The sequence below is a fragment of the Patiria miniata genome, unplaced genomic scaffold, assembly GCF_015706575.1.
Source record: "Patiria miniata isolate m_02_andy unplaced genomic scaffold, ASM1570657v1 HiC_scaffold_5, whole genome shotgun sequence".
Classification (NCBI taxonomy): domain Eukaryota; kingdom Metazoa; phylum Echinodermata; class Asteroidea; order Valvatida; family Asterinidae; genus Patiria; species Patiria miniata.
The window spans coordinates 14,385,984-14,412,563 of NW_024037072.1; the positions used below are offsets into that span (position 1 = coordinate 14,385,984).

General features: G+C 39.6%; 1 protein-coding gene across 3 annotated transcripts in view; it reads right to left on the minus strand.

Annotated features, from left to right (window-relative positions):
- Positions 1 to 6,413: 6,413 nt before the first annotated feature.
- The window catches only part of LOC119742206 (tyrosine-protein phosphatase non-receptor type 9-like), a 40,635-nt gene continuing 20,468 nt past the window's right edge, over positions 6,414 to 26,580 (minus strand). For 2 of the 3 annotated variants that reach the window (XM_038218255.1, XM_038218252.1), the window contains exons 3-10: positions 26,270 to 26,359; positions 25,182 to 25,306; positions 14,921 to 15,137; positions 10,757 to 11,652; positions 9,397 to 9,557; positions 8,226 to 8,455; positions 7,806 to 8,013; positions 6,414 to 7,129 (exon numbers count right to left, since the gene is read on the minus strand). In XM_038218255.1, coding sequence (XP_038074183.1) covers positions 6,903 to 7,129; positions 7,806 to 8,013; positions 8,226 to 8,455; positions 9,397 to 9,557; positions 10,757 to 11,652; positions 14,921 to 15,137; positions 25,182 to 25,306; positions 26,270 to 26,359 — 2,154 coding nt within the window. In that variant the 3' untranslated portion in view covers positions 6,414 to 6,902. The remainder of the gene's footprint in view (positions 7,130 to 7,805; positions 8,014 to 8,225; positions 8,456 to 9,396; positions 9,558 to 10,756; positions 11,653 to 14,920; positions 15,138 to 25,181; positions 25,307 to 26,269; positions 26,360 to 26,580) is intronic. The other variant, XM_038218254.1, reaches the window with a different exon arrangement.

Below are 26,580 nucleotides of genomic sequence, written 5' to 3' on the forward strand. Positions count from 1 at the left end.
GTGGGATAGAACTTCTATATTTGCAATGCGGCTGGGTCGAGGGTTGGGACGAATAATACAATGACATGTGATCAACGACCTACCAGTCAGGTGACGGGGATTTATTTAGGGGTTGTATACAACTATTTAAAGACTCAAATTAGGTTTTGCCCTTCTATTTAAAGACTGAAAACAGTCACAGGTGTTAATCATGGTACCGTGATGTCAAGTCTTTTTTCAAAATCAAAAAAGCAAATAATGCTGTTTTAAGCTAAGAGTAACAAAAATATATTTTTAATTCCTTGTTGACTTGCCTCTTCCGTACCTCTATATACATATATTCCCACCTGACATGACATCCATGTATTGATGTAACAAACGTATCTGCTTCCAAAACAATCATGGAATTGCAATTCTGTAAATTAACAACTATTTATAACTATGGTAGTTTAGTAAGAAAAAAAGTTTTTAATGGCATTGAAGAAAAACAAGGCTACTTATTAAGTGTGCTAATGTGTGGAAGAAGTGTGAAGAGCTTATTTGCAAATGCGATATATCCATTTACACTGCAATTGGGGAAAAAGAATGCATCATCTGTATTTAAAAAAAAAAAAAATTCAGCAAAAAATGTAAATGCCTCAAATGGTTTGCTCAATTCTGATTGGTGGGAAATTACCCAGGGGGGTTTGATTCAGCCAATATGACCGCATTGTTCAGTGATGCTGATACTTTTTTTTTATTTCTGTATAAAATGTAATTGATCAGAAAAAAAACAGACTACCAACAACGTGTCAGACAATATGTGACTTGGACCCAATTTCATAGCACTGGTAAGCACACGATGTTCTGAAAACAGAGCCTCTGTCTATACCATGAAGACCGTAAGCAGTAAGCACATAAAAGGCACGCTCACCTCAGATGAAAAAGTTGCTTAAATCAGTGACGTGACAATAGAAATTGCACATGCAACCGTTAGCACGTCCATGCCATTAAGTAGTGCTAAGCACAATTTTCTGCTCTAGTAAGCACAACCTTTTTTGCTTACTGTTAAGCATCACTATGAAATTGGGGCCTGTTCTGGGCTGTTATTTGCTTTGCTGTATTATACTTTGCTGAAGCAGCATTTTCTGTTCACAGCTCTGTTGCATTACACCATATTTGTGCTTTGAGCAAAAATCTGAGGTTTTTTTTGTTACTGATGGACAGAAAATGAACTTACAAGGGTCCTTACACACCGTCAATTGACCTCACTTCATGTCTTGATTTGTTCAGGTTTTGGCCAGCGTAGATGTGACAACTCTTATCGTATATTGCAGTGAGTTCTCTCTATACGTGCAATATTGGTGATTTTTGCCGTTTTTCTAAATATCGTAAATGAGAAAATTATACTCCTGTCCTATTAGAGTGTGCGTGCATCAGAAATAGCAGTGGCGATGAAAGTTTTGTGATTTATTAAACTTTCTTTTTTCGAAAATGAATTCTGGGATTGCCACGCCTTGCTAAAAATGCATGTTGTTTTTTGACTTTGCCGTTTGTTTTTACAATTCAGCTCAGATAGGTGTGTGCTGCCCCCAACGTGGTGTGCACATCTCCATTAGTGTGTTGAATGTTGCAACAGACTGCGCGGTATTAGTCAATCAAACCACTAAGAACACTTTTCTTTTCAATTTTTAAGCTTTTTTTTTTTGTCTTTATATTGATGTTATTTCGAGCTTACCAGTGGAGCTGTGAAGCTATTTTAGAAATACCTGTAATGATTTTACTAAATTGGTGACATGTTTTCTACTGAGCACAACCATGGATATTGAAATCCAAATTACCTAATAATTTACAATTTCAATTAAGTTATAACACAATTAACGATGGGATTTTTTTAATGAAAAATTGTAACTAATATCCCAACTGATTTGTATACTTAAGTTTCTACTCATAAACCTTTTTTTAATCCCCAAAGAAATTATGGTTTATAATTCAAGCGCACAATTGTTGTATTTGATGTGTGTGAGTGCATATTTTAATAGTTCAGATACATGTAAACCATTAACACAATGTACTTATTACTCAGAGGTATTGAATAATTTAAAAATTAAAAAATCTTTTAACAGATGGATAGTAGAGTGGATTTACACAATTTTTTTAAAAGATATCTTAGGTATTGACCTTCACCCCCTTGTATTTTGTTCAGGCCCCGCCCCTATGTCAGCTTCTCTGGGATAAAGCTGTGTTCAATGAACATATCTTGGTTAATGTTTTAAACATCTTGGTACATTGTTTGGAAATCTATGGTTTTGTTAATAATTACCTATAATACCGATGCTTGTCATTTACTATATTTGCCATATTTTAATACCCTCTCAGATTTCCAAATATCACCTGATCTATTTTAAAATTGTCTGTCACCTTATCGAGTATGTGTCATACAAGTACATTGGTTTAATAAGATTTTGGACTTCACCAAAATCTCTGGAAACGTATGTTATTCTGAGAAAACAGGCCATAATTTTAATTGGTAAGCCGAACAATGATATCATGTTTTCTGTTAACACATGTGCTTTCTTTATAGTGCCAGTTTGGGAAAACCAGATGTGTATGTACATGTATACATAGGCATTTTATAAAGACAGTTTTCTTTGGTATTAAACTACAAGTAAAATTCCTAGAACTCAAAGTGGGATAAGTAGAATCTCCACTTATCTCGAAGTCGTACTGCATTCCTAATCGAGAGAATAGGATATAATGTGTATGTTTTGTATGAGGTGGTTTTTTTTTTCTCCATTTTCATGGGGCAGTTTTCTCAGACCTTAATGACATTCCAAGACAAAACTTGCTTCATTTGGGACTTATAGCGAGGTTATTTATTGGGACTAAGAACAGTGGAAATTTACCCTCGTTTTAGGATATGCAGGGTTAGGGCAAGCACTTTTGTTTGCCGAAGATCTAGTGTGAGACGTCACTTTTGTCTGCTTTTTATGTAAATTTCAGTAAATTTTTACCCACACAGTTTAATAATTTAACTGAAAGATATAAACTTTAATATTTAGAAGGGGAAAAAACACATTTTACCTACATGTATGTCAGTTTAAATACGGGTTTTGACTATTACAAATGTCATTTTAGTCGGTATTTATTCATGCATATTACACAGGTCGTTAGTGTTTTATCCGATTAGTGTGTTTGTTTTTTTTCCTTCTAGTTAATGTTGTAACAAAATCCGCAAAAAAAGAAAAAAGAATTGCAATCATGCGAAGATTTAATTGAAAAGAAATGAATAATTACAAATGCCATCATTTTAAATAAACCAAAAATAGATGAATAACTTGAACTAATGTCTTTATTCGTTTTTTATTTTCTCAAAGGATATTTCCCGTCGATCTTAATTGTGCATTCGTCTGGCAGACGTACTCACTTCACATGACAACACAGACATACAGACAAATACAATCAAAAGCGAGAAATCACAGACATTGTTGTGCATATTTTTATTGACAATTTACAGGCAGTTACATCACGTTACTTCACTTTCTTTGAGATTTTGGTTTTTTTACTTACAACTATGCAGTGGTTTACAATAACACACTTTGCACTAATCAACTTGCTGCAAACGTACTGCAATTTCTACACACAAACATGATCCGACCTACGTAGATTAACTTTGTACAGTACCAATTTCATACTTCACATTTTGAAGGTTCCTTGCATTATCTTATTTTTTTGTGTAAGAGCATTTATTGTTTTAAATAATACGTAATTTTTCGAAGCATGAACGATGATTTTTCCCGATACCTCATTTATCATACAGTAGGAAAACGTTTTTAACAAAAATAGATAAATAATGTTAATATTTAATGTTAGCATGAACTGGTGCATATACTGTACATACTTTACAAACACAAACCCTTGTAAGACAAAAAGATGAATATACATGTATTTTTTTTAAAAATCTGTCGCTATGGATTAAATATTCCTGTGACCTACGGTACGTTAGTTTAATTATGTTTCATACACAGCGTTGTCACGTGGTACAGAACCTGCAGTCGTACCAACCACAAAGAAACCAACAAGCGAATATAAATACAAGAATAAACAGGTGTTGTCGCAGACTGAGCTGACAACTTTTTTCAAATAATACTGACAACAGCTTTTAAAATCTACATAAGAAACAAATTAGAGGTCGAAACTTAGAGTATGCAATTAAAGACGATCACATGATTCTAAAGGGTATGACAACAATCCATCTTACAGGATTCAATAAAAAATTCTATGCACCATGATACAAAGAGCATTTGTTTGGGACGAAAATTATCCAACATATTTTTTTTTTGACTCGGACTTTACAAAGGAGCTGTAACATTGCCAGTGCATCTTTATACAAATACACATATAAAATCACAGCTACATAATTAGAAAAGAGACCAATTGAAGGGGCAGTGCCAAGGAGATAAAATATCGACTTTTATCCCTGGCCGTTTACATTCGACCTACACAAAAATCATGCACGTTGTAGCACTGCCCCTTTAACTTGTGCTACAAACACTGTACAGTTCTGGATTTCGTAATTGCTTCATGATTTAAAAATCCCCTTTAAGATGACTTGTGTTAAAATAAAGCACCAGAGTCTCAGATGTCAAACTCGTTTGTAAATCGGTGCATATCTGTGCAATAACCGATAATTTCTGATACCCACTGCAAAAGTTATTAGCACAGAGGCTGGAAAAATTGCGAGTTGGTTCATGGCGACCTAAACGTTTCACTATTCTTCAACTGGAATGTTCAACACTATGCGCTTCAATTTATGCAGTAACGTTTTCAGCATACATTCTGCCAATGCTGTGCAGCATTATAAGGTTGTTGATAAAATCCTTCGAATAATGTAAAAACCAGGGGAACAGCCTCTTTTTGTAAATCTGTTTGAAGATGAAGAGCAGGCAGGCAGATATCACGGACGACAAAGAATAATAAGAAATTTGGACAGTAATGTTATCTTTACACCTCTCCCTAAACTTTGTGTCATTCACCACCCCCCCCCCTTTTTTTTGTCCCCCCAAACCTGCCCCTCATTTCAGGCTGGTTTACACTTCACATGAACTTCATTATGAAGGGTAATGACAAATGTCACAAATGAAAGTTCAATTCTTGACATCATAAAATTAGTTTCCTTTTTCGCTTTGAGTACACGCGGCTATGTTTACCTCCAAAACTACTTACTTTTCTTGCCATAATCCAAAACTCAAACAGTACTTTGTTGCCGAAAAACCAAACTCATTCACAAAAAAGACAGTTCCTCAACTTGACGTCAAAAATAAGTAATAAATTACAAACGCAATAAATAAAACCTGATACATTTATACACTGAGCGCCAATCCTTGCATAGAAAAAAAAAAGAAACAGCCTTTATGAGGTACGACACTCGCAACCTGGCCACACGGTTAAATATTTTGAAAATGAACTTTCTGATATCGTCTTGTAGAAACTACGGTCTATTTAAATAAATTTAAGTTGAGGTGAACCGGCTAGCATGGCATTATATACAGAAAATGCAATTAAAAATGTTCCTTAATTAAAATACTTTAGTTCAACACATAACCAATTACGGTGTACAATAAAGTCATGATTTTGGGACAACAAAAATAGGAAATAGAGTTTTGTCATGATCCTTAAAAAATTCCTACAATGCCACAAATTACGATTATTTACATCTTTTACAAAACAAACACAAAAAGTGAGACAAGCTACAATCTCAATATATTGAGAATATGCAAGTATGTATGGAATTTACAAAAAGAAACAGTTTGAGCCAACATATTGCATTTTTTTTATACACAAGGGCATTTTTCTAACCTCGTCTGTCCTGGCTTACGATTTTCAAATGATTTTGAGAACAGTGTATACAATCTTATAAAAGACAGACAGAAACAAATGGCAAACGTACAACTGCACTTTTTAAGTTGAATCCTTTTTCAAGTCTGGAAAGTATGATACACAGGTCTTACATTAAGTCGGATGACGTGTATACACGCAAAGGTTTTGCGGTATTCGGAACGGATGACAGATATTATCGCAACATGCGAGGCCGGAAATTTCTGTCTGCGACCCGCTCGCAGCGATCAAGGCCAGAAATATCAGGGTGTGCTACCCGCAGATGATGGCCTGAACCCGTCTAGCATTTAGGTTTGTGAAAAACAATCCCACGCCTGGGTCCGGTCGATGTCAAAATAATCCCGGCACGAACTGGTTAAAAAAACTGGCTGTGATCTGAGTACTTGGGATTTGGATTATAATAGCAACTGAAATATGTATATCAAAAATCAAACCAAGTATTTAGAAAAGGATTCCAAAATAGTATTTCTAGCATAACTGTTATAAGCTGTAATGTCCGGAAATTCTTAAAGCTAAGGCTTAGTTCCAACAGTACAACCTTCTATTACTGTAGGCATATAGGATCATTTGCTCTTCCTGCATTTTGTTCTTTTCCAATAATAACACCACTCAAAATCCAAAGGAGAATGTTCAAAACCTAACCTGCTGAAGTTTCAGCTCAGTGGATTTTACGCTTTTCCAGAAATCAGTGCAAAAACCATGCACAACCTTTTGAATTGATCACGAACCACCATTTCATTGATATCCAACGATCAGTCAATTGACTCATTGTTGGAAATCACCTACATCTCCTGATTTCTTCTAAACGACAGCAAGCCAGACGGAATAATTTCACAGGGTGTTTAGTACCAGTACGATCTTTAATCCATGTAATTGTTTTGATAATAATTCAGAAGGCTACTTTTGGATAAATGTCAATGATCCTATATGCCTTTAAGGGACTTGAAAAAGGACTCCGCTACAACATTGTGAAACTGAAGGGAAACCAAACAACAGACTGAAGCCTTACAGTAACAGACTCCTGGACTTGGAGAACCAATTCCAAATCAATCGCTTTCGCTCTCGCTGTCGTCATAACCAGAGAAATTGACGGGACCCAGCTTGCCAGCCCGCTGGGTGAACTCCACGATGGAAAAGTAACAGAACTCATACTGGTCGGGGGTCTGGATGCTGAATGCCCGCTGGGCTCGCATGCGACGCACCGTGTTGCAAATGTCGACGGTGTGGACGTCTTCCAAGCGGGACAGGCTGATATCTAGGGTACAGAAGGTCCCTGTTGATGAAACAAACAAATTTGAAGTCATTATTTTACTACTAAATAACCAACCGCTTTATATTTTTTTGCTGAAGTTAAGCAAATATGCAAATTATGCATGGACACCATGGGTGCTTTCGAGTAGCTCACACGGATTGACTCGGGTAAACGCAGACGGGTTAACCATGATAGCCGGACTAGTCGAAGGCTCAACCGCGAACCATCACGATTCACACGTGACGCCTGTAGCCGTGGCCATAGCCGTTTTGAATTGGGTCTTAGTTTGAGATTTACTGCTTTTCAGTCAATTGCAAAACTCAAAAAAGTTGGGCTGGAATTATAGCCTCAAAGGTCGCAATGAACTCAATACATGATTACCTTTAGACTTCAAATAAAGTTAATTTTAAGTCCACTTGAGATTTCGGCTGTCCAGCCGCCATATTTGTCTGATGTGTCCCAGTGGACGGGACACATCACGCGCATGTACTGGTTCGTGTAGTACTGGTTCGCACGCATATTGCACAGAGTATATGCAAGTAAGCACAAAATCGCATGAGCATCAGGAGTCTTCTTCCCTCCCAGTGGTCTCCCCCAACTCTCCCTTTCTTACCACTGAGGGGGGACTTGTGCACGAAGCCCATATGAAGCTGTATTGCAGTTTGTACATTTTTTGGAGAGCATCGGATATCCTTACCTGTCCGTCCTATCCCTGCACTGCAGTGCACCAGTATGGGTGGTCCCAGCGGATGGCTAGTCCACACAGACCCTAGCTCCTCCACAGCCTTGGCCTGGTACCTACGCACCTCCTCCCTGAATTCCAGCATAGCCTGGGCAGAGCGCGGCGTCCCAAAGTCTGGCCAGCTGGTGAACTGCATGTGAGTTACTCGTCGCGTTTCTCCCGTCTGTAAGAAAACAAAATTCGCAATCAACTTTATCTCACTTCTAAAGTCTAGACAAGTGGACAAACTTGCTAATCCTGGTGATTTTCAATAATCTGTGGGGAAAAAAATCAGACTCTTCAGCACTAGCTCTACCACGCAATCCAAAACACTTCAATACTTTTAAGAGAATGCCCTATGTTTACTGCAAGACTACTCTTTTCTTAACAACCCACCTGCATATTCTGCACGCTGAAGACAGTGATGGTGTAATCTCGCCGTCTCTCCATCTCCAGATTCTTGACGGCGATGAAGCTGTAGTTCTCAGACGACCCCACCTCCCCGGGCCAGTACTGGCCGCACTTCAGCCGGCCGCGCTCCACCGTACGCGTCGTCATGACAACCACCAGGACGCTCTGCTCCCAGATCATGCGCCAGAAGTCGCCAAATGTTCTTGGAAGCGGACCTATGCCAAGGAGGAGCGATTAATCAATCATTCGAACAAAATAGCCCCCAAAGTTCCTGTTATTGCAATTTTAAAAATACTTGGCATTCGTTCCCGAAAAAAAAACCTGGCATCAGTTTCAAAAAAATGTAGCTGCCATCTGGGCGTTGTCTTGGCAACCAGACTGAGAAGTCCAGATGGGATTTGAAGTACTTGGAGAATGTGCATGAAGACCTGGAGGTCATCATGTTTAAGATCTGGCTGCTAAGATGGAGTATCAGGTCTCAACATTTGCTATGGTAATGTGATTCCATACTTCACCTTCCAGGAAAAGAAAATTAGGTTAAGGAGAGGGTATTCTGTTGCATGTGTACATGTTTACGTGGTTTGTTTACATGGCTAACATTCCTGTCTGCAATTTCCAAAGAAAGCATCTGAACATTCCATTAACTGTTTGTGGTGTCAATAAATAACTCGGGGCAATTCCGTAAATTTGGACGTACATGTCAGACACTTTAATGAGCTGCTGCTGGAAAAGTGAATGTGATACATCACTAATATGTGACGTCTAATGAGTAGAACACCACCACCTTATCAATCCTTGTACATGTTTTTTGTACATCATGTGGTTGGACGTATGCTGGATTTTATGGAATTCCCCTCAGTTAAATTGGTTCCAATGGCAATGACCTATGTTTTTTTATTATATATATATATAAAAACAGCCAATTGCAAAATAGTGGTGAACAAATGACAAAGTTTTTGTACTTCAATTTCAAATGGCAATAGGTTCCATGTAATGAAATAATGGCTTACCTCTACCATCCTCAATTATGCAAAATCATCCAAATGTCCCAGTGGACTCTAAAGGATCTCAGAGGGTTGAGGCTTATGATATCAACGGTTTCACAATTTCCCAACAGAATTTTGAAAACGTTTTTTTTACTGGACTTGCAGCTCACCTTGGGCAGCTATGAATGCATTCTTCTGCTTGTAGCCATCCATGGTGTTTGCGTTGATGTAATCCGAGTACGGGTCACCGTTGGTCACTTTTAACTTGACCCGTGAGTGGTCGTAGCACAGGACGTCGGCGTATCGGTTCTTTGGCAAGTTGTACTTGTGCCTGCAGGACAAGTGATGGAGTGTCGAGTTTCATAAGAGATCTCTGGCAGGATTTTTTTTTTACATTGAAAATGACATTTGAAATAAAGATTTACGGATTGCAAATAGGTTTCAAAATTACTAAGTGCCTCTGTCCTGAAAAGCTTACATTATGATTTTGACAGGAAGATACAATGTCCCTCTTTTGGGAAGGTGTGCTGTAGTAATCGTTTGTATTTTGGCTGGTTTAAACAATATGAGACCTGCTCCCACAAAACCCGGACAAAGTTGACAAATTTAGTTTTTTAGGTTTTGTGCAAAATGATTAAGCTGCTGCAAACTGCTCACTGACTGGATGGACCTGAAATATACAAATCAAAAAGTTAGAGAGGCCTGATATATTTCGTCTTTAGCAAAGACTTCTTCAGAGGCAAAAGTCTTAGCTAAAGACAAAATATATCAGGCCTCTCTAACTTTCTGATTTTTTTTAGGTTTTGACATGTTCACAATGCTGAAGTTTTCAGGTTTAAAATGACACATGACTTCATAGGTACTGAGACCCTATCACATCTGGAAGAAGGGATTAAGTGATAAAACACTGACAACCTAATTATGAGATAAACTTGCATATTGAAATGTTTTTGTATGATTTTCTGTACACATTTTTTTTCACTGAATTGACAAAAACACACTTCTACTTGCTGGATGATATTCACACTTTTGTAGACTGTAGATTTAAAGTTCCCGTTTCAGAAACTCTGAAAACTTCAAAATGGTCAGCTCCAGCCCAAATTACTTCGCATGCCCTTTGTACAAAAACTAAAGCTGCAACTTTGTCCGGGTTTAGTGGGAGCAGGTCTCATACATGTATGTGCATTTTGGGGATGCATACACTTTTTGATAAGTGCTTATAAGTAAAGCCTGGTCCATACATGTATATGGCACAGAAGCAAACACTAATTTGTCATGGTAATTTGTCATGGTAAGAATTTGGTGCTTCAAATTCTCAATACATTTTCAACTTGGGCAAATTTCACCTCAACTGTTTCAAGATGCCAAATTTGTTTTCGACCTGTGTCTGTGGGGGAAAATGAACTGGTCTTCACCAAGCCTCGGCTGAAGTTAGCATATTACTCAAAATCATTGCCACTGATCTTGCATATTAAAAACAGCCCCCCCCAAAAATATTTGAGAGATGAGTAGTCTCAACTCCAGACTTACTTTGAAACATTAAAATGTCCTACAGGTGGTTCAGCCCGGATCATTGCATATTCCTGGTATATTCCCCTCTGTTTAGTCTGCAGTATGTAATCTACCAGTCCATCTAAGTCCATTCCTGTATCAGTAGGCTGGTGCACTGACAATTCCTCCTTGGGCGCATGCCTGACTGGCATGGTGGGGGCAGGGTCACAGACTTGTTCTTGTGGGCGGGGCGGTTTGGGAGGGGGTTCTGTGGGCATATCGTCCAAATCATCATCGTCGTTATTGTGATTGGTCTGGTTGATGTGGTTGGCGATGGCTTCTCGTACTGGTTCCGTTTCGTGTTTCTCCCTGGTCTCTTGTTGACCCTTTTCCTCTTCGTCGTCGTCACTCACCACGCACCCCTGGACAATCTGGGGGTGGGGATGGTGGTCAGTCCTGCCCAACACGGCTTTGCAGTCGGGGATGTCGCTGTTGTTAATTCTCTCCAGCATGCCCATGTGATCATTGATCTCCTGGGCGAGATTACGGAGCTGTGTTGGGCTGGATGGGGCCGAGTTGCCCGCGCTGCCTGTCTGGCTAGGCACGGCCACCCCATGACTGGCGTCCGATCCAATGCTAGACGTCCGCTCTCGCTGACCGGCCTGTACGTGGTTCAGGTACGGCAGGGGGACTTTGCTAGCAGACGGGATCCCACCAAAGAGTTCTACAGCCTTGCGGTTTGCCTCCAAGGCAGCCAAGCTATCGGCAAACTCGTCGCTCAGATCCTGTGAGTTGCGGTTGTTGTCGCCCGCCTGGTGGTTCAGGCAGGAGTTGAGCCAATCGAGGTGTTTGATCTCGGCACTGCCTCCGAGCTCACGGGGGAGTGCCATCGCTGGGATGTAGCGACAGAGACGCTCTGCACTTACTAACGTCACCTGCGCAAGACAGAGAAACAAGAATAAACATGAAGATGAAACCTCAATGATAAAAAAACAGTACTCAGAACTGTAGGTAGACTCAGAGGCTGCTCTGACTATAGTGACCAAAACGATACACTTGATCTGTTACACGCACTTAGTTTGCGTTATAGTATAAAATCTGCTGCCCAGAAAACATGGTAAATGGTTGGTTAACGTCCAATGGCCAAAAGTAATGTCAACCACCACAACCACATGCCACACTAATTGCTTGTTTTCAAAACCATTGCTGGCAAAACAGCATCCTCTAGGAAATATAACAAAACTGTCCTTCACATTTCTCAGAAAACAAAAAGGTAAAAAGTGTAAAAAGGATAACGTCATCACAAATGTTTATATAAACACTGCAGACAAAAGACAATAGCAAATCGTGAACAATACAATTCCAATCCCCAAATGATGACCTCTGAAAAAAAAGTACATGTAATATTCAAATTTCTGTTCCCGCCATAGAGACCTTTTCAGATATCACATATGATGCACAAAATGCTCAGGGTCGGAATAAATGGTAATGTGTAAGGAAAAAAAAGTGAAAATGCGAAGAACAAAAAAACAGTTTCAAAAGATCAGTGAACATGACTTTGTTGAATGAGCAAAAACATTTAAATAACATTTCTTGCTGGATCATATCCTTTTGTGAGCATTTTGGGAAAACAAGGTGCGGAACTACCAGTACAAATACACGTACACATATGTGTACATTGTAAAACCAGATACTTTTTTTACAGGAAAAGCTTTGATTTATCTTTGCTGATAAAACCGTCCAGTTCCACCAGGAAACTTCATACATGTATTCAGCAAATACTGGTATAATCCACGGTGACTTTCCCTCCTATTTCTCTTCACCGTTACATGTACATGTTATTGTTACATGCTATTGTCTTTGAAATGCAAGGACAAAGTAAATAGGAAACATCAAATAGTTGCTGGTAACCCGGTTTTTTTTGTTGAAAAGAGTGACTTGTGTGTGCAATGCAAATATGCACTTCATACATCTTTCAAACGGCTTCCGGGGGTGAATTGTTTTAAGACGACAATGACACTACGAGAACAAAATCCTTTTTTTGTGATACAGGAAGTGGTGTTTTGCACAAAGGCCTTTTGACTGAATACTTCTTTCTTGTTGTTGTTCAATAACTTCCTGGCAACGAAGAAACAAGTTTAGCTACTGAGGTCACACCGTTTGCACAAAGGCGTTTCGACTGATACTTCTTTCTTGTTGTTGTTTTAATAACTTCCTGGCAACGAAGAAACAAGTTTAGCTACTGAGGTCACACCGTAGGTGGTTACCGACCGAGGAAGTAGGGCACCAGTCAGGGCAATGTTACCACTTTCTTTCCTCTGCGAGCCTCGGCGATGGGATATGCAATACCTAACTATCGACAACGACAGGTACAATCTACATTTGTGCCAATGTAATGGGTTGGATCGGTGACTAGGCATCACGAGGAGTGATCTCCAGATAGATTCATTTCCTTTCCTCTCAGAGAACCCAATCCTGCGTGGGCTGGTGTACACACTAACGCACAACCAATTTCAAGACAAGAACTTCTCCGTATCTAAGTGGTGTGCCATTACTTTGGCAAAATCAACAGTTTTCCCGTTAAAACAGCTATAAATACAGTTACTTGAGACTGTCACACTTAGACTCTGGGATGGCTTATTTGGAAATGTATTAATCTGGAGAAAAAAAACGCTGGCATTCCAGGTAAATTACACAATGACAAATGGCACTTCCGGCAATCAGTCAGACTGAAACAGATTTAATTTTGCCGTCCCCCACCCTAAAAATAAACCTGGCTAAAATTTTAACGACATTTCGCAGAAAATGTTGCTCTCACCGAGTAACACCTCACATATCCGAGTACCGATATTGAGATCTTCCCGGAAAAAGCAACAAAACCCAACATATTCCAGGGAGAAATAGAATAAGTGAATGTTTTAAGTTTCAAGTTTGGTTTTATTCCACTCAACTTTACAGTAACATTTCAACAATAATTTAAGGATATTTGGGATGTATGAATGAGGGCCATCTACATGTACATGTGGAAACACATGAGGGTTTGGAAAAATGACCCTAAAGGTGGGTACCAATAGTTGAGTGGAAATATTTGTCAATTAAAGTTTCAAAGTAACCCAAGAACAGAAGAATATATAAGGATGTTGAGAAAACTTGCCAACATTAAGCAAAATATTGATACAAGGCATTTCTGACTCTACTAATTGGCGTTTACCAAAAGTTTCTTTTAGAATAATTACAAAGACAAATGACGCAGAAGGACTAACACAGACACGGACACTGGACATCATCAACAAACTTCAGCTTTGTTTAGACTTATCTGCCCAAAACAGCTGACTTTACCAAATATAATTTGATAACGAAGTAAGAGACAACAAGTACAGACCTCAATTAAAAAGAAACAGAAAGATTTGGAGACACGACGATCACTTTAAATATTGGCCAAGGAGATGATGCTGAAGAGAATGGTTGACAATTGGAAGAGAAGAAATGGATGTAAAATTTGAAGGAAGGTTGTTCCAGATTGTTAGTCCACGGAACAAAATATTACGTTGAGCAAAAGAAGTCCAAAGTTGGGGAATCTGAATTTTACTTTACTTGCCATCATTTCCCCATTATATGCAACAGAGTGGTAGCCTGTACATAAAATATTTCTAAATATTTCTAAATATTTATTTCCATTTTTGACCAATTCCATGAGTTTTCCTAGTTTTCTTGTGTGTTTTCAAAATTCCCTGAGTTTTCCCTGACTGGAAAAATGGAAATTCATTTTCAAGCTTTCCCCTGAATTCCAGAGTGCCTGGGAACCCCATTGTCTAAGAGTTCTTTTCTCGGAATTCAGTTAACAACTAAATCATAAATTCACTTTCAGAAGAAAACAAAGACAGCACAAGCTCAAGAACTCAACTACAAGTATAGTAAAAACCCTTGCCTGGTAGTTATCTCCGCAAAAGGAAGGAAAAAGAAAAAAATGGAAATGTTTGATCACAAAACAGTAAAGCCCTGTGTCACTTTTTACATTAGCCTAGTCTGAACTTTGCACGTCCTATGATAAACATGAGTGGTCTTCCCAGTAAAGTAGGACAAATAGGCATGGTAGTACTGCAAGTAGTACATGTACAACCAAACCATAACATACTACATGTAAATCTGATAGGTTTTGATTGATTTTGTAAGAGTCAGGCCACATTGCTGGGTCAATCTTACCCGTTCTTTAATTTTTTCTTTCAGCAATGGCGCAAGGAGCTTGTACATGGCCTTGAACCACAGCGGCGGTGTCACGACATACACCCGCTTCAGTCTGGCCGGGTAGCCCTCACGGAGCATGCCCAGTAGCTTCTTGCTCAGGTTCATGTCGAAGTTGGCAAACGACGACTCGGTCATGTTGTAGATGCAGGTCAGTCCGTTCCGCTGGGTGTCGTTGCTGCACCAAATAAATAAAAAAACAAAAATTTAAATACAAATCTCTGCCTGAAAATTTATTTTAGAGACTGTTTCTTGTTTGAAAATTGTAATATAATTCATCTTCAGAACTTCAGAAGTTAACAAAAATAATGACCTTTTCATGGGCAATAACCACATTTCATGACTTTTGAAGTGGTATATACCAAAAAGAAAATTTTCATAAAGGTCACATTAAAGAATATGTTTTATACTCTGTTAACTAGCCTGAACAAAAAAATATGACTACACTTGAGTATACCAGCTTCTTCACATGTAAATGATACAGACTTTTGTATGCATGCTTCTTTGTACATTACAAAATACAAAAATAAGATTTTCCAAAAAAAATGTACATCTTTATGAATATTAATTTTAAAAGGGTACTATAGATTAATTTAAAAAAAAAAAATTTGGATGAAGTATGTGTACCTAAATGAATGTCAATATCAAATACAAGCACACCCCCCCCCCCAAACAAAGAAAATAGTAGGGATCAAACCATGAAAGATACTGAATGACGAATAAATTACATGTACCGCCTATCAAGAACATGTGTGAGAAGATTTATGAATGGCGGGAACAGGGTCACTGCAATTCCCCACTACGATGACAGCAATCCTTACATTCTTAGAGAATTTAATAATGTCTGTATTCCCCCAGGCCTGGACCCTTCTAACACTTAGCCACCCCCCCCCCCCCCCCCTCCCCCCTCAGGAATCAAGATTCAATACTCGGTGCTTTGAGTCATCAATTCATGCCTGTGTGTGTGGGCAGGGATGCCATAAGGAAACTATGGGTACTGAGAAATGATAAATATACAGGTTTATGTACTACAGGAGGTGTAGCCTCAGCAATACATGCTACAGTTGTGGCCATTAAAATTCTATCCACCACCATAAAGTAAGGAGTAAAAATTTGACTTAATTTTTGGGGGAGGGGGATTATTTTGACAATTACTTCAATTGTTGGTTTGCCGTCTTTGGGTTTTGTTGGTTTTCTTCTGTCCCGCATTAAGCCAGCCTGAATGACACACTTCTAATCAGCCAAACTACAATGCACATGTATACATGTATAGAGGAAACATCATCCACATAACACTAAGCCTAACCCACCTCAATCCTCCAAATTCCTCCTTTGGAGAATTGAGGATGAATGGTGTTGAAGAGGAGGATGATTGAGGATGAATGCATTATGAGAGGCAGGACTGTCAGAGGATTTTGAAGGATTGAGGCACTAGGTACCGGTACATGTATCCTTCATTTGAACATGTGTGCACAATTTTGGAGGATTTTGGAGGATTGAGGATGATCCCTAGCAAAAAGGGTTAGGGCTAATGAGAGCTGAAATATGCCACTTTAAATGAAAGTGGGGCTAACTTCGATAGAGCATTAGTCATCAATTACAATGTGTGAGTACTGTAAAACAATACTGAGCTAAAAACATTTCGCAAGATAAAAATGTCGACCTTCTGCAAAGTATCATTATGGTAAACAACCAATCGTTTTCAAAGAAAAACCGTTGGAATACTAAATGTCGAGAATATTTATTTATAAAAAAAAACAGAAAACCTACAAACTTCCCTGAAATCCAAACAAAGATATCTGTGCAGGAATAACAGTGTACATGAACAGCTGCTGTTCATTTCTGATCCTTTTTAAGTCCAAAATTCATCATCAAAAGCAAAATCAACCATTTCTCATTAATTTACATTTTGTATTAATAAGTATAAATACCATGATAATACAGCCCTTAAATTGTAAATATATTCCAACTGCTCACACGATATCTTGTAATAAATTCAATTTTGTAATAAATTCAATTCACCGGCGGCCCCAGTGCATGAGGTATTTTCAGCGATATTGCCACTTTTTTGTCACACGGGTATGTTTGGGCATATGACTCATCTATTACTCTTGCACGGGCAGCCGGGGTGATCCGTAATCATCACAGGCAGAAGGAATGTCTTTTTAACACTCTCAAGCCGTACAGTCTTTCTGATGCACTGAAGAAAAGAACTGAACAATCGCACGCAGGTTTTCAAATTGGCACTAATCACACAATGGGTTATTTCACGCATGAACTCCGTCATAGTCATATCACATACAGTAGTAATGCTTCGTGATAATGACCATGAATTAGTAAAAAGGTAATTTCCTGTTAAACAAAATTAGCAGAAATTCACTACAGTACATGTACCGGGCACCGACTTTCAATGGACTTTTTTATATTGTTTAAACACAAATCTTGGTCCATAAAAAGATAAAGAATTATCATGTGAAATTTTACACAAAAATTTGCTGATTGACACAATTTCAGAGAAGAGGAATTCTCAGAAATGTGAGCAAGTTCTGCATTCATTTTACAGACTTTTTGTTATTCTGTAAAATCTTATGTATACATCACCCTATTCACATAGATCTGCAATGTCATCGTACACGTTCAACATGTACATTCTGTAATGTGTGTTTCATTTTCATTTTCTGGGAAATTTAAGAGGGTTTTTCCCTTCATGTTTCATAAATATATATTTTTGGTTTGCATTTCTGCATCAATGAATCCATAGTCTGTGACAGAAATGACTAAGCAGAGTTAAGCAACTAGCAGTGCCAGCTTATGGTATAATGGACACTTCACTGCCCACTTCCAAGGACATGGCTGTATGGTGACTTATTAGACCGTGTTTCCCAGCCAATAATTTGCCTTCAATAATATAAAACCCACTCACTGGATTACTAATCCTGAGGAGTTGTGTGAAGTTAAAAGGGACAATGAAATAAACAAAAAAACTGTGGATAAAACCTAAAAAATAACAGTAATATCCTGAAAAATTATTCACAGAGGTAGGTTGGAAAATAATTGTATTTTGGTATTTTTTGTTATTTTTTTTGAGGGGGGGGTTTGTTCTTTTATACTGACTTTGTTTTTAAGGATTTTACAATACTTTTTTTTGTTTAATTATGTTTAATTAGCCATTTAAATTATTTAATTAACTAATTACCTACATGTACATGTATGAAAGGAAGTCAGCACAGTTTACCCTTTCGAAATTGTTTTGGCTTAATGTGGCAACATAAAAGTTTCAGGTCGACAATGTGGGTACAAAAATATCCAGGTAGTAAAGTTGGGCTACCGTAAACACACTTTTAATTTTTGGCCTAACCCTGTAGTGAATAGCTGAAATTATGATTTCATAATTTCAAATGTTTCTAACAATATGTACATGATGCATGTACCGGTACTGGATGTTTCTAAATGACATACATTTACATGTACATACATTAACCTTTTACTCTCACTAAAAAGACATTCCTTTTATTTATCATACTTGTCACAACTTCTTATTTTTCTTGTATTATACATGTAAATCATAATCAGGTGGGTTTTCTTTTACATATTCAATGACTTAGCAATCGGCTATGTTTGAAAAAAAACCATGTCATTTCAATAGCCGTTTTTTAAAAACTACTTACAGGTATAAGTGTAGGCAGCAATCATGAGAAGTGATAAAGACGACAGAGGTGAAGCTTTTTGGAAAACTGACGACAGCAACACAATAAAACGTGTCTGTTTTCAGTTCCATTTCTGGATTTTTGTTCACAATTTTTTTAAATGCTGGCAGCCTAGAACTTCAAAACCAACCTAATGAGGCAATCGAATGAAAATTGGCTTGGAAAGTACCGGTATCTAAAAATGTATCGTCCAACCCCTTCTGACTTCCTGAAAATGAGCTCAAACCCCAAAACAAAACCAAAAAATACCCACCAAAGGCCAAATACATGTGGGTGTAAATGCTTATAATTAGATTTCTGCTACTCGGTGGGGATGGGCTGATGATGTCAATGTAACCGACCAAACGTGAGTCATTCCTATACGAAGGTACCTGGGCTTTGTTTTGCTTGCTCGGTACCCCGCATGTCCTACAAGTGGGAACAGGAAGGGCAGAGGACCACTCAACTCTAATTATCACAACTGAATTTAAGGTGTCGGAACCAACATCATACACATGCAGGACTATATGTATGTATGTATGTATTCTCAAGCTTCATTTCTTGTGAATTACATGTACTGTATGCAAGTTTCAAATTACAGGAAAAAAATACACACTGTGCAGATTGTTATGGATAATCACCACAATGACAAATTAATCTTCAATAATACCTACATGTACATTTGTACGTACATCATACAAAACATGTATTGTAAACCTACACCACGTTATGGGAAGGTTTTTTTATTCGGCAAAGTAGGACCAAGTTATGGGGACTTTCTGTTGTCCCCACAGCATCTTCGGTCCCCACAAATACCTTGTACAAAGTAATTTATCCCATCAACTACTGAACAACAATGTGTATCCACGTTACAATGCAGTACATGTCTGCCTATGCACCAGATTTTCATTCTCAGGTTTCAGGTGAATCATAACAGACACGTGATTCAGTTACAATACAGTCACTCTATACTCCTTTCCTAGCTCCGTGCTCATTACTACAGGTGTTTCTATACAACTGCACGTAAATTTGTGTATCCAGCATCAATGCACATATACGGGTCATGATTAAAAATTTAGCTTGAAAGAGTGGACCTCAAAATTACAGCGTGACCCAAATAATTAAGCACTCTCACAAGCTTGCATATTGTTTGTACCCATACAAGATATCAAATGCTTTTAAGATACTTAAAGTCTTATTTATCACTGACACAACGTCTCCTTGTCTCCTCAAGTCTCCTCCGTCTTATTAGATTAACTGTGACCATCAACGGTCACCCACAGCGAGAAACGTGCCGCACAGAATAACCTACAGCATCCCTGCTGAAGAGCAATTGAGCAAAGAGCCAGGAAAAGCCATCTGAAGTTCTGCACAGGATACAAAGGTTGAAACGTGCGAGTCTTCCACCTGACACCTTCAACATCCGACGATATCCTTGCAGCGGGTCGTGCATTTGTATTAATGGCTCTGTGGTGTCCCACTGTCCAGCGGGGTCAATTACATGGGGCAAGAATATTCAGTTCAATGGCATCTTTACTGCTTGTCAAGTTACAAGACTTACTTCAAGAATGGTTACATGTACCGTACATGTATAATATAGGTTGCTTACACATTTATAATTATTGAACTCATGTATACGGACATACATGTATGATATGTACCACGGATAAAATATTGCACACGTACATGTATTTCAATTCTCTTCATGTTAATATGTACATGTACATGTACATGTATGTTATGTTTGTACCTGTACATCTCATTTGTGCATGTACCGGTACTTCTCTTCACAAATATGGCATCTGCACAAATGTACTGTAGACACTAAAAATAATGTTCAAAATAAATATCTAATTCAAATAACTTCTACATGTACCTGTAGATGACTGTCTCACAGTGCCACGATTAGCGGCTCGATTAGCGGCTATATTTCCAGATATATTAATTTCAAGAATTTAAAAACTTTCTTGTTGATTATATCCTGGCTAAGCCAATGTGATGTATAATTTCGTCCATGGTTTGACAAGCATTGTAGCTTCACATACGTCAATTTTTTGCTAATCATGAAAGAGATTGTTTACGACACCAGAGAAGACATAATGTGTTCCAAACAACTTTCTGTGGAATAGCCATATCAGAATTACTCCATTACAAAGAAATGACTAAGCAAAGGTAGAACAAAAAAAAGTTCCGAGAATTCAATGCATTTCCACCTGATTGCGCCACGTTCCAATCAGCCCAGGAATTGGCAATTTTTTTTCCAGCCAGCCAGCACAGTGACATACAGCACCATGCTCCTCTTTTAGCTCTCAGCAATTTCATTAAGACATTTCTCCGACTTGTAATTCAATCGCACGAAAATGTTCCAGCAGGCAGTAACGTATAAAGGATTCTGAGTCAGGGGAAATCATGTGAGCTGTGTAGTTTTGGCTGCCTGTACACCTTTTGATGTGGATGATACCAACATTAACATGCGTTCTTTCTATTGGGGGGGGGGGGAGGGGGGGGGGGGGGGGGGGAGGAGGGGGGGAGAGGGGGAGGAGGGGGAGAGAGGGGGGGGAGAGGGGGGGAGGGGGGGGAGGGGGGGGAGAGGGGGGGGAGAGGGGGGAGGGGGGGGAGAGGGGGGAGGGGGGGAGAGGGGGGAGGGGGAGGGGGGGGAGGAGGGGGGAGGGGGGGAGAGGGGGGGAGGGGGGAGGAGGGGGGGAGAGGGGGGAGGGGGGAGGAGGGGGGGAGAGGAGGGGGGAGGGGGAGGAGGGTGGGGGAGAGGAGGGGGGAGGAGGGTGGGGGAGAGGAGGGGGGAGGGGGGAGGAGGGGGGGAGGAGGGGGGGGAGAGGAGGGGGGGGAGAGAGGGGGGGGGGAGAGGAGGGGGGAGAGGAGGGGGAGGGGAGGGGGAAAACTGCAGAGTGAGGCTTGAATTCGTGGTATGAATTCTGGGTGTTGGTAGAGGTGAGAGTTAAACATTCACTTTCGTCTTTCGTCCCATTTCTGGATGGATGATTTGTTTTCAGTACCCGTCTTCAAAGTGCTATTTGTTATTTCAACTGAGTAACAATGAATTCACATGTCTGCATACATGTTCATGTATATATATATACATGCAATTACTTTTGGAACACAGGCATCCAATTTTAAGTTAGCCTTGGTCAAGGCATTTGGCGATAGTGTCCGATGATCGTTGGTCGGCCGCTAACATAAAACAGTAGCCGCGTGCTATGCACTCACGTAACACATGTACATGTACTGTGTGAAGCGCGAATAGCGACCACACGTGACTAGACTACAATATGCAAATAATTTGGTGCTGAACGCATGCCTTGAAACAACCGTACGCCTTGGCTTATGTTTTTTCTTTATTTTGTCACTGGATTTCCAATGACGGCCGCATATCCGAATAAAGATGAGATTATTATTCAGTACTTGGTCGTGGAGGCTCATATTTCACATGGAGGGAGAGCTTGATAGTGTGGCTACATTCTCCAACAAGTTTGGAGTGCACGGACCAAATATCACTCGATATACATCCAGGAACAATAATGAAAACTGTCCGAAAAAGATCGTAACGGTTGCTCCAACTGATTTGCGTATTTAGCCTAGCTGCTTGAGGTCACTGTTCGCGCTTCATACATGTACATGTACAGTACGTGTGCGTGCTTAGCGCGTGGCTTCTGTTTATGTTAGCGGCCAACCATCGATCATCGGACACTATCATCTAACGCCTTGACCAAGGCTACTTTAAAGATGGCTGCAACAAAACTTCTTTCAATATTAAAGTACAAGTTCATAGTGCGTCTACATGTACCTAGTGTATTCATTTATTTATTCAATTCATTATTTATTTATTTGGTTATTTATCAACCACATCCAACAGCGGACGCACCGCCAATTACCGGAATGGAATCAAACTAAAAAATGCATGAGCATAAATATTAAAACCATTAACTATATACAAATATTTAAAAAAAAAATTACCTGAGAAAAACGTTTACTGGGGGGTGGGGGGGTGAACACCGAGGGAAAAAAAAGCTAAATTGAAAACAAGCTTTAAAAAACAAAACAAGCATGGAAATTTGTTTGATCATTAAGGATTTCCGTTGTCCTATTGGCGTCTTCAAATTGTTTGTTCATGTCCTTCAAATTTCTTGCAACTCTTTTATTTGACAGTACTTACATGGCAGTCCTGTTGCCAGCTCAGGGCATTGTGGAGGGTTGGGGGGGGGGGGAGCACAGTACCCGTTGAGGGGCACACCACAAGAAAAAAAACAAAATTTCATATACTTATGACGCTTTGGGCTTTTGCCAGAGGGGGGGGGGGGGGCAATTGCTTGCCAGTGGAGCCTGGCCCTTCCGGGGACGGGTCTGGTGCATGTTTGTAACCTCAGGACAAGCTGCATCATCATTCCCATCTCATTGTCATTCAGTGTCCTCAGTGTACATTCTATCCCACCAACATGCCAAAAAAAAATCCCTGTCAAGACTTTTCTAAATTATTTTCATTGTTTTCATTTCATCAAGGGGAGTGTGTGGCCTAGTGCTTAGGGTTCGTGACTCATGATCAGAGGGTCCGGGGTTCGAATCCAGCCGCTGGTCATATATTGTGTCCTTGGGCAAGGCACTTCACCCCCACTTGCCCCTCTCCGCCCAGGAGTATAAATGGGTACCGGCATTAGCTGGGGAGTAACCTGCGATGGACTAGCATCCCATCCAGGGGGAGTAGAAATATTCTCAGTCGTTTCATGCTACTGAAAACGCCGGCCTGATGAGCCACATTGGCTCGGGACAGACTTTACTTTACTTTTTTTCATTGGTCAGAACTGACAGGATTAGAAAAAAAAAACCTGACTGCCTGTCACGCGGAAATGCTGAAAGGGATGTTTCAGCACATTACGCCATGTCAGTGAAAAAGTGCAAAATGCAGCCATTCATGTGCTTTTAATTGCACATAAATCCTTGACGAATGACAGGTTCTACACGTAACTTCCTGTCCAGGTACAATGAACTTTCAGAGTGCATTTACCGACAGATAGCTTCAAATTAACATGTCAGCTTGATGGCTCTTTAATTCTACAAAGTGCAGAGTCTGAGTAAGGTGATCATCTTTATGCATGAGGAGCCGACTTGTCTGCCATCAATATTCTGTGCCTGATGTAAAGTTGTAGTCTATTTACTTGGAGGACAAAACGTGAATGATAAACAATGGAAGTTCCCAGTTCCTAAAACTCCAATTCTGGATCTTTTCCCCAATTTGCAAGCTGAGAAAGCAAACTATTTAAAAACCAGACATCCTAAATCAACATAAATCATGACTATAACTCATTTTCTTTTTTGATAATATGACATTTGTTTCCATCTTTTTTAAAACTATTTGTACAAATATACAGGGCAACTATTTATAAACATTGCTAACTATACTGTTAATCTCTTACCCCTTTACAAATTTATCGGTAAATTAAAAAGAAAAACATAAAGGATTGCTGTGTCTTTTTTAAACTATTTGAAACTGAAATTTTAAATCCAACACAAGTAAAATTCCCCCCAAACGATCCCAAAATTTCACCCCCCACACTCATTCAGGCCAGAGAGAGAAAGAGCAATGTTAAGCCCAACGTATCTCTATTTCTCTATTCTACATCCAGGCTAAGCCCCCCCCCCCCTCTCTCTCTCTCTCTCCTCAGATGACTCATGGGAAATCTCGACAAGCTAATAACCCAATCAATACTTCAACAACGCACTGACAGACAAATCCACAATCCTTGCGTTGGCTTAGGCTAAGAGGCACTCAGTCGACAATCGGATGATACAAACCGCCAAGAAAATCCTGAAGGATGAGTTATGTGTCGGACTGACGTTAAGGGACAGGTAACAGTCGCTGTGCCAATTGAGGAAATGAAATGTTAAGAGGGTCCACTCCCCGTACGGCCATGATGAACGGGGTATCCTCAGAGATGTCAGCAAGACACGGGACTCTTTAACGCATTACATGTAGATCATTCTATGCATATTTACTTTGTTGAATTATGGAAAAGCAAAGCCCACCGCAGCATTAATATATAGACAGTGAGATCTATGATGGCACCACAAGCAAAATTACTCCATACGACTCCCATTAATGGCAACACATGTTAACTTTTTCAGATTCTCTGATATCAATACTATAACATGACATCCCCTACACCTGTTGCTTTAAGTGGGAGTTGATAAAATTGTGCAAAATTGCCTAGTAAAGATTAAGCAATCATATTGAACCGCTCACTGTGACTTTCTGCCTTAACCCTAACCCCCTTGAGTGATTTACTAGGAACCTTACGTCACTATTACAGAATCCAACACCATATGGTAAACTCTACAACCAAACTGTTGCCTCACCCCATGTAAAGCATAATCAGTTTAATGGTGCAGCACTCACTCCAACAGATTCCAACAAACATGCAGTTGGATTTTGAAGGGTTGGGGTTGGTTAGGGTGAACAGAAAATCAAGTCGTTCTGGCGATAAACAGCCCGACATTATTACCACACACAAACACAAATCTGGACTTACTCTGACAAGGCATGGTCCAGCTGGAAGACCACTGCCTGTAGGACAGCCTGCATTGGTACTGCATTGGGAGCATGTAGCTTGGCTGAGAATAATGCAATGGCTGCCCCTGTTGTGTCTCTCTGTGGCTGAGGAAAAGTTGAGAAACTAATACACCTAACACATCACAAGGTCATAGCACACATGTTGCCATTATGGTCTAGTTTCCTGTCAGCAGAGGGGTTCCAATGAAGGAACTACATGTACATGTACATGTACATGCAATATAAGGCACCAGCTTAACGTGGTGACCATTTCAGTCTAGTTTCCTGTCAACAGTGGGGTTCTAATGAGTGGATTTTGTATAAAGCTTCAGCCTAAAGCGGAGGTCATAATGGTCTAGTTTCCTGTCAGCAAAGGGGTTTAAATGAGGATACGTAAATATAAGGCACCAGCCTAGGGTGGTGGCCATTATTGTCTAGTTTCCTGTCAGCAGAGGGGTTCAAATGAGGGTACATTAATAAAAGGTTTCAGCCTAAAGTGGCGGCCATTACGGTCTAGTTTCCTGTCAGCAAAGGGGTTCATATGAGGGTGCATACATATATGGGACATGCCTTGGGTGGAAGCAATTACGGTCAGGTTCCCTGTCAGCAGAGGGGTTCTAATGAACAGACTTAGTATAAGGCACCAGCCTTATGGTCTAGTGACCTGTCAGAAGAGGGATTCAATTGAGGGTACATAGACATAAGGCCCCAGCCTAGGGTGGTGGCCATTAGGGTCTAGTTTCCTATCAGCAAGGGTTCTAATGAAGGGACTTAATGTAAGGCACCAGCCTAGGATGGAAGCCATTATGGACTAGCTTCCTGTCAAAAGAGGTTCAAATGAAGGGAGTCCAAATGAGGCACCAGCCTATTTTCGTCATTGGTTTCAATGTCAAAAGCAGTCTTGTCCCTTATCAGTAGTGAGAATGCAATACATAATGGTTTTCAATGTACACTTGCAACAGGAAGATGCTATGGACTTATGTATTGAAACACTTTCCACCTGTTTCCATATTAAGAACTTTGAATTGCCTACTTTTGTAAGTATTTTTATTTTAGTTTCAAACTTACCAAAATAGTGAACTTTCCACTGAGCAACTCTCTGCTCAGAGGTTCCTCCGTGGGTGATAAGTGGCCCAGGCCTTCCCTTTGTCTCAGTGCCTGTGGTTCACACAAAAATTACACACTGATAAAAACACTGAGGGTCGATTGTGAATTTGTTAAATTTTAATCTGCATAAATTCGTGGGCATACATGTACATGTACATTTGTTTTTTGTCTACATTTACATGTGGAAACTCTACGCTCCATGCTTACTGTGAATACAGTCGTAGAATACTGTTGTATGCAGCATTTTGAAATCTGGGTTAAAAATACATGTT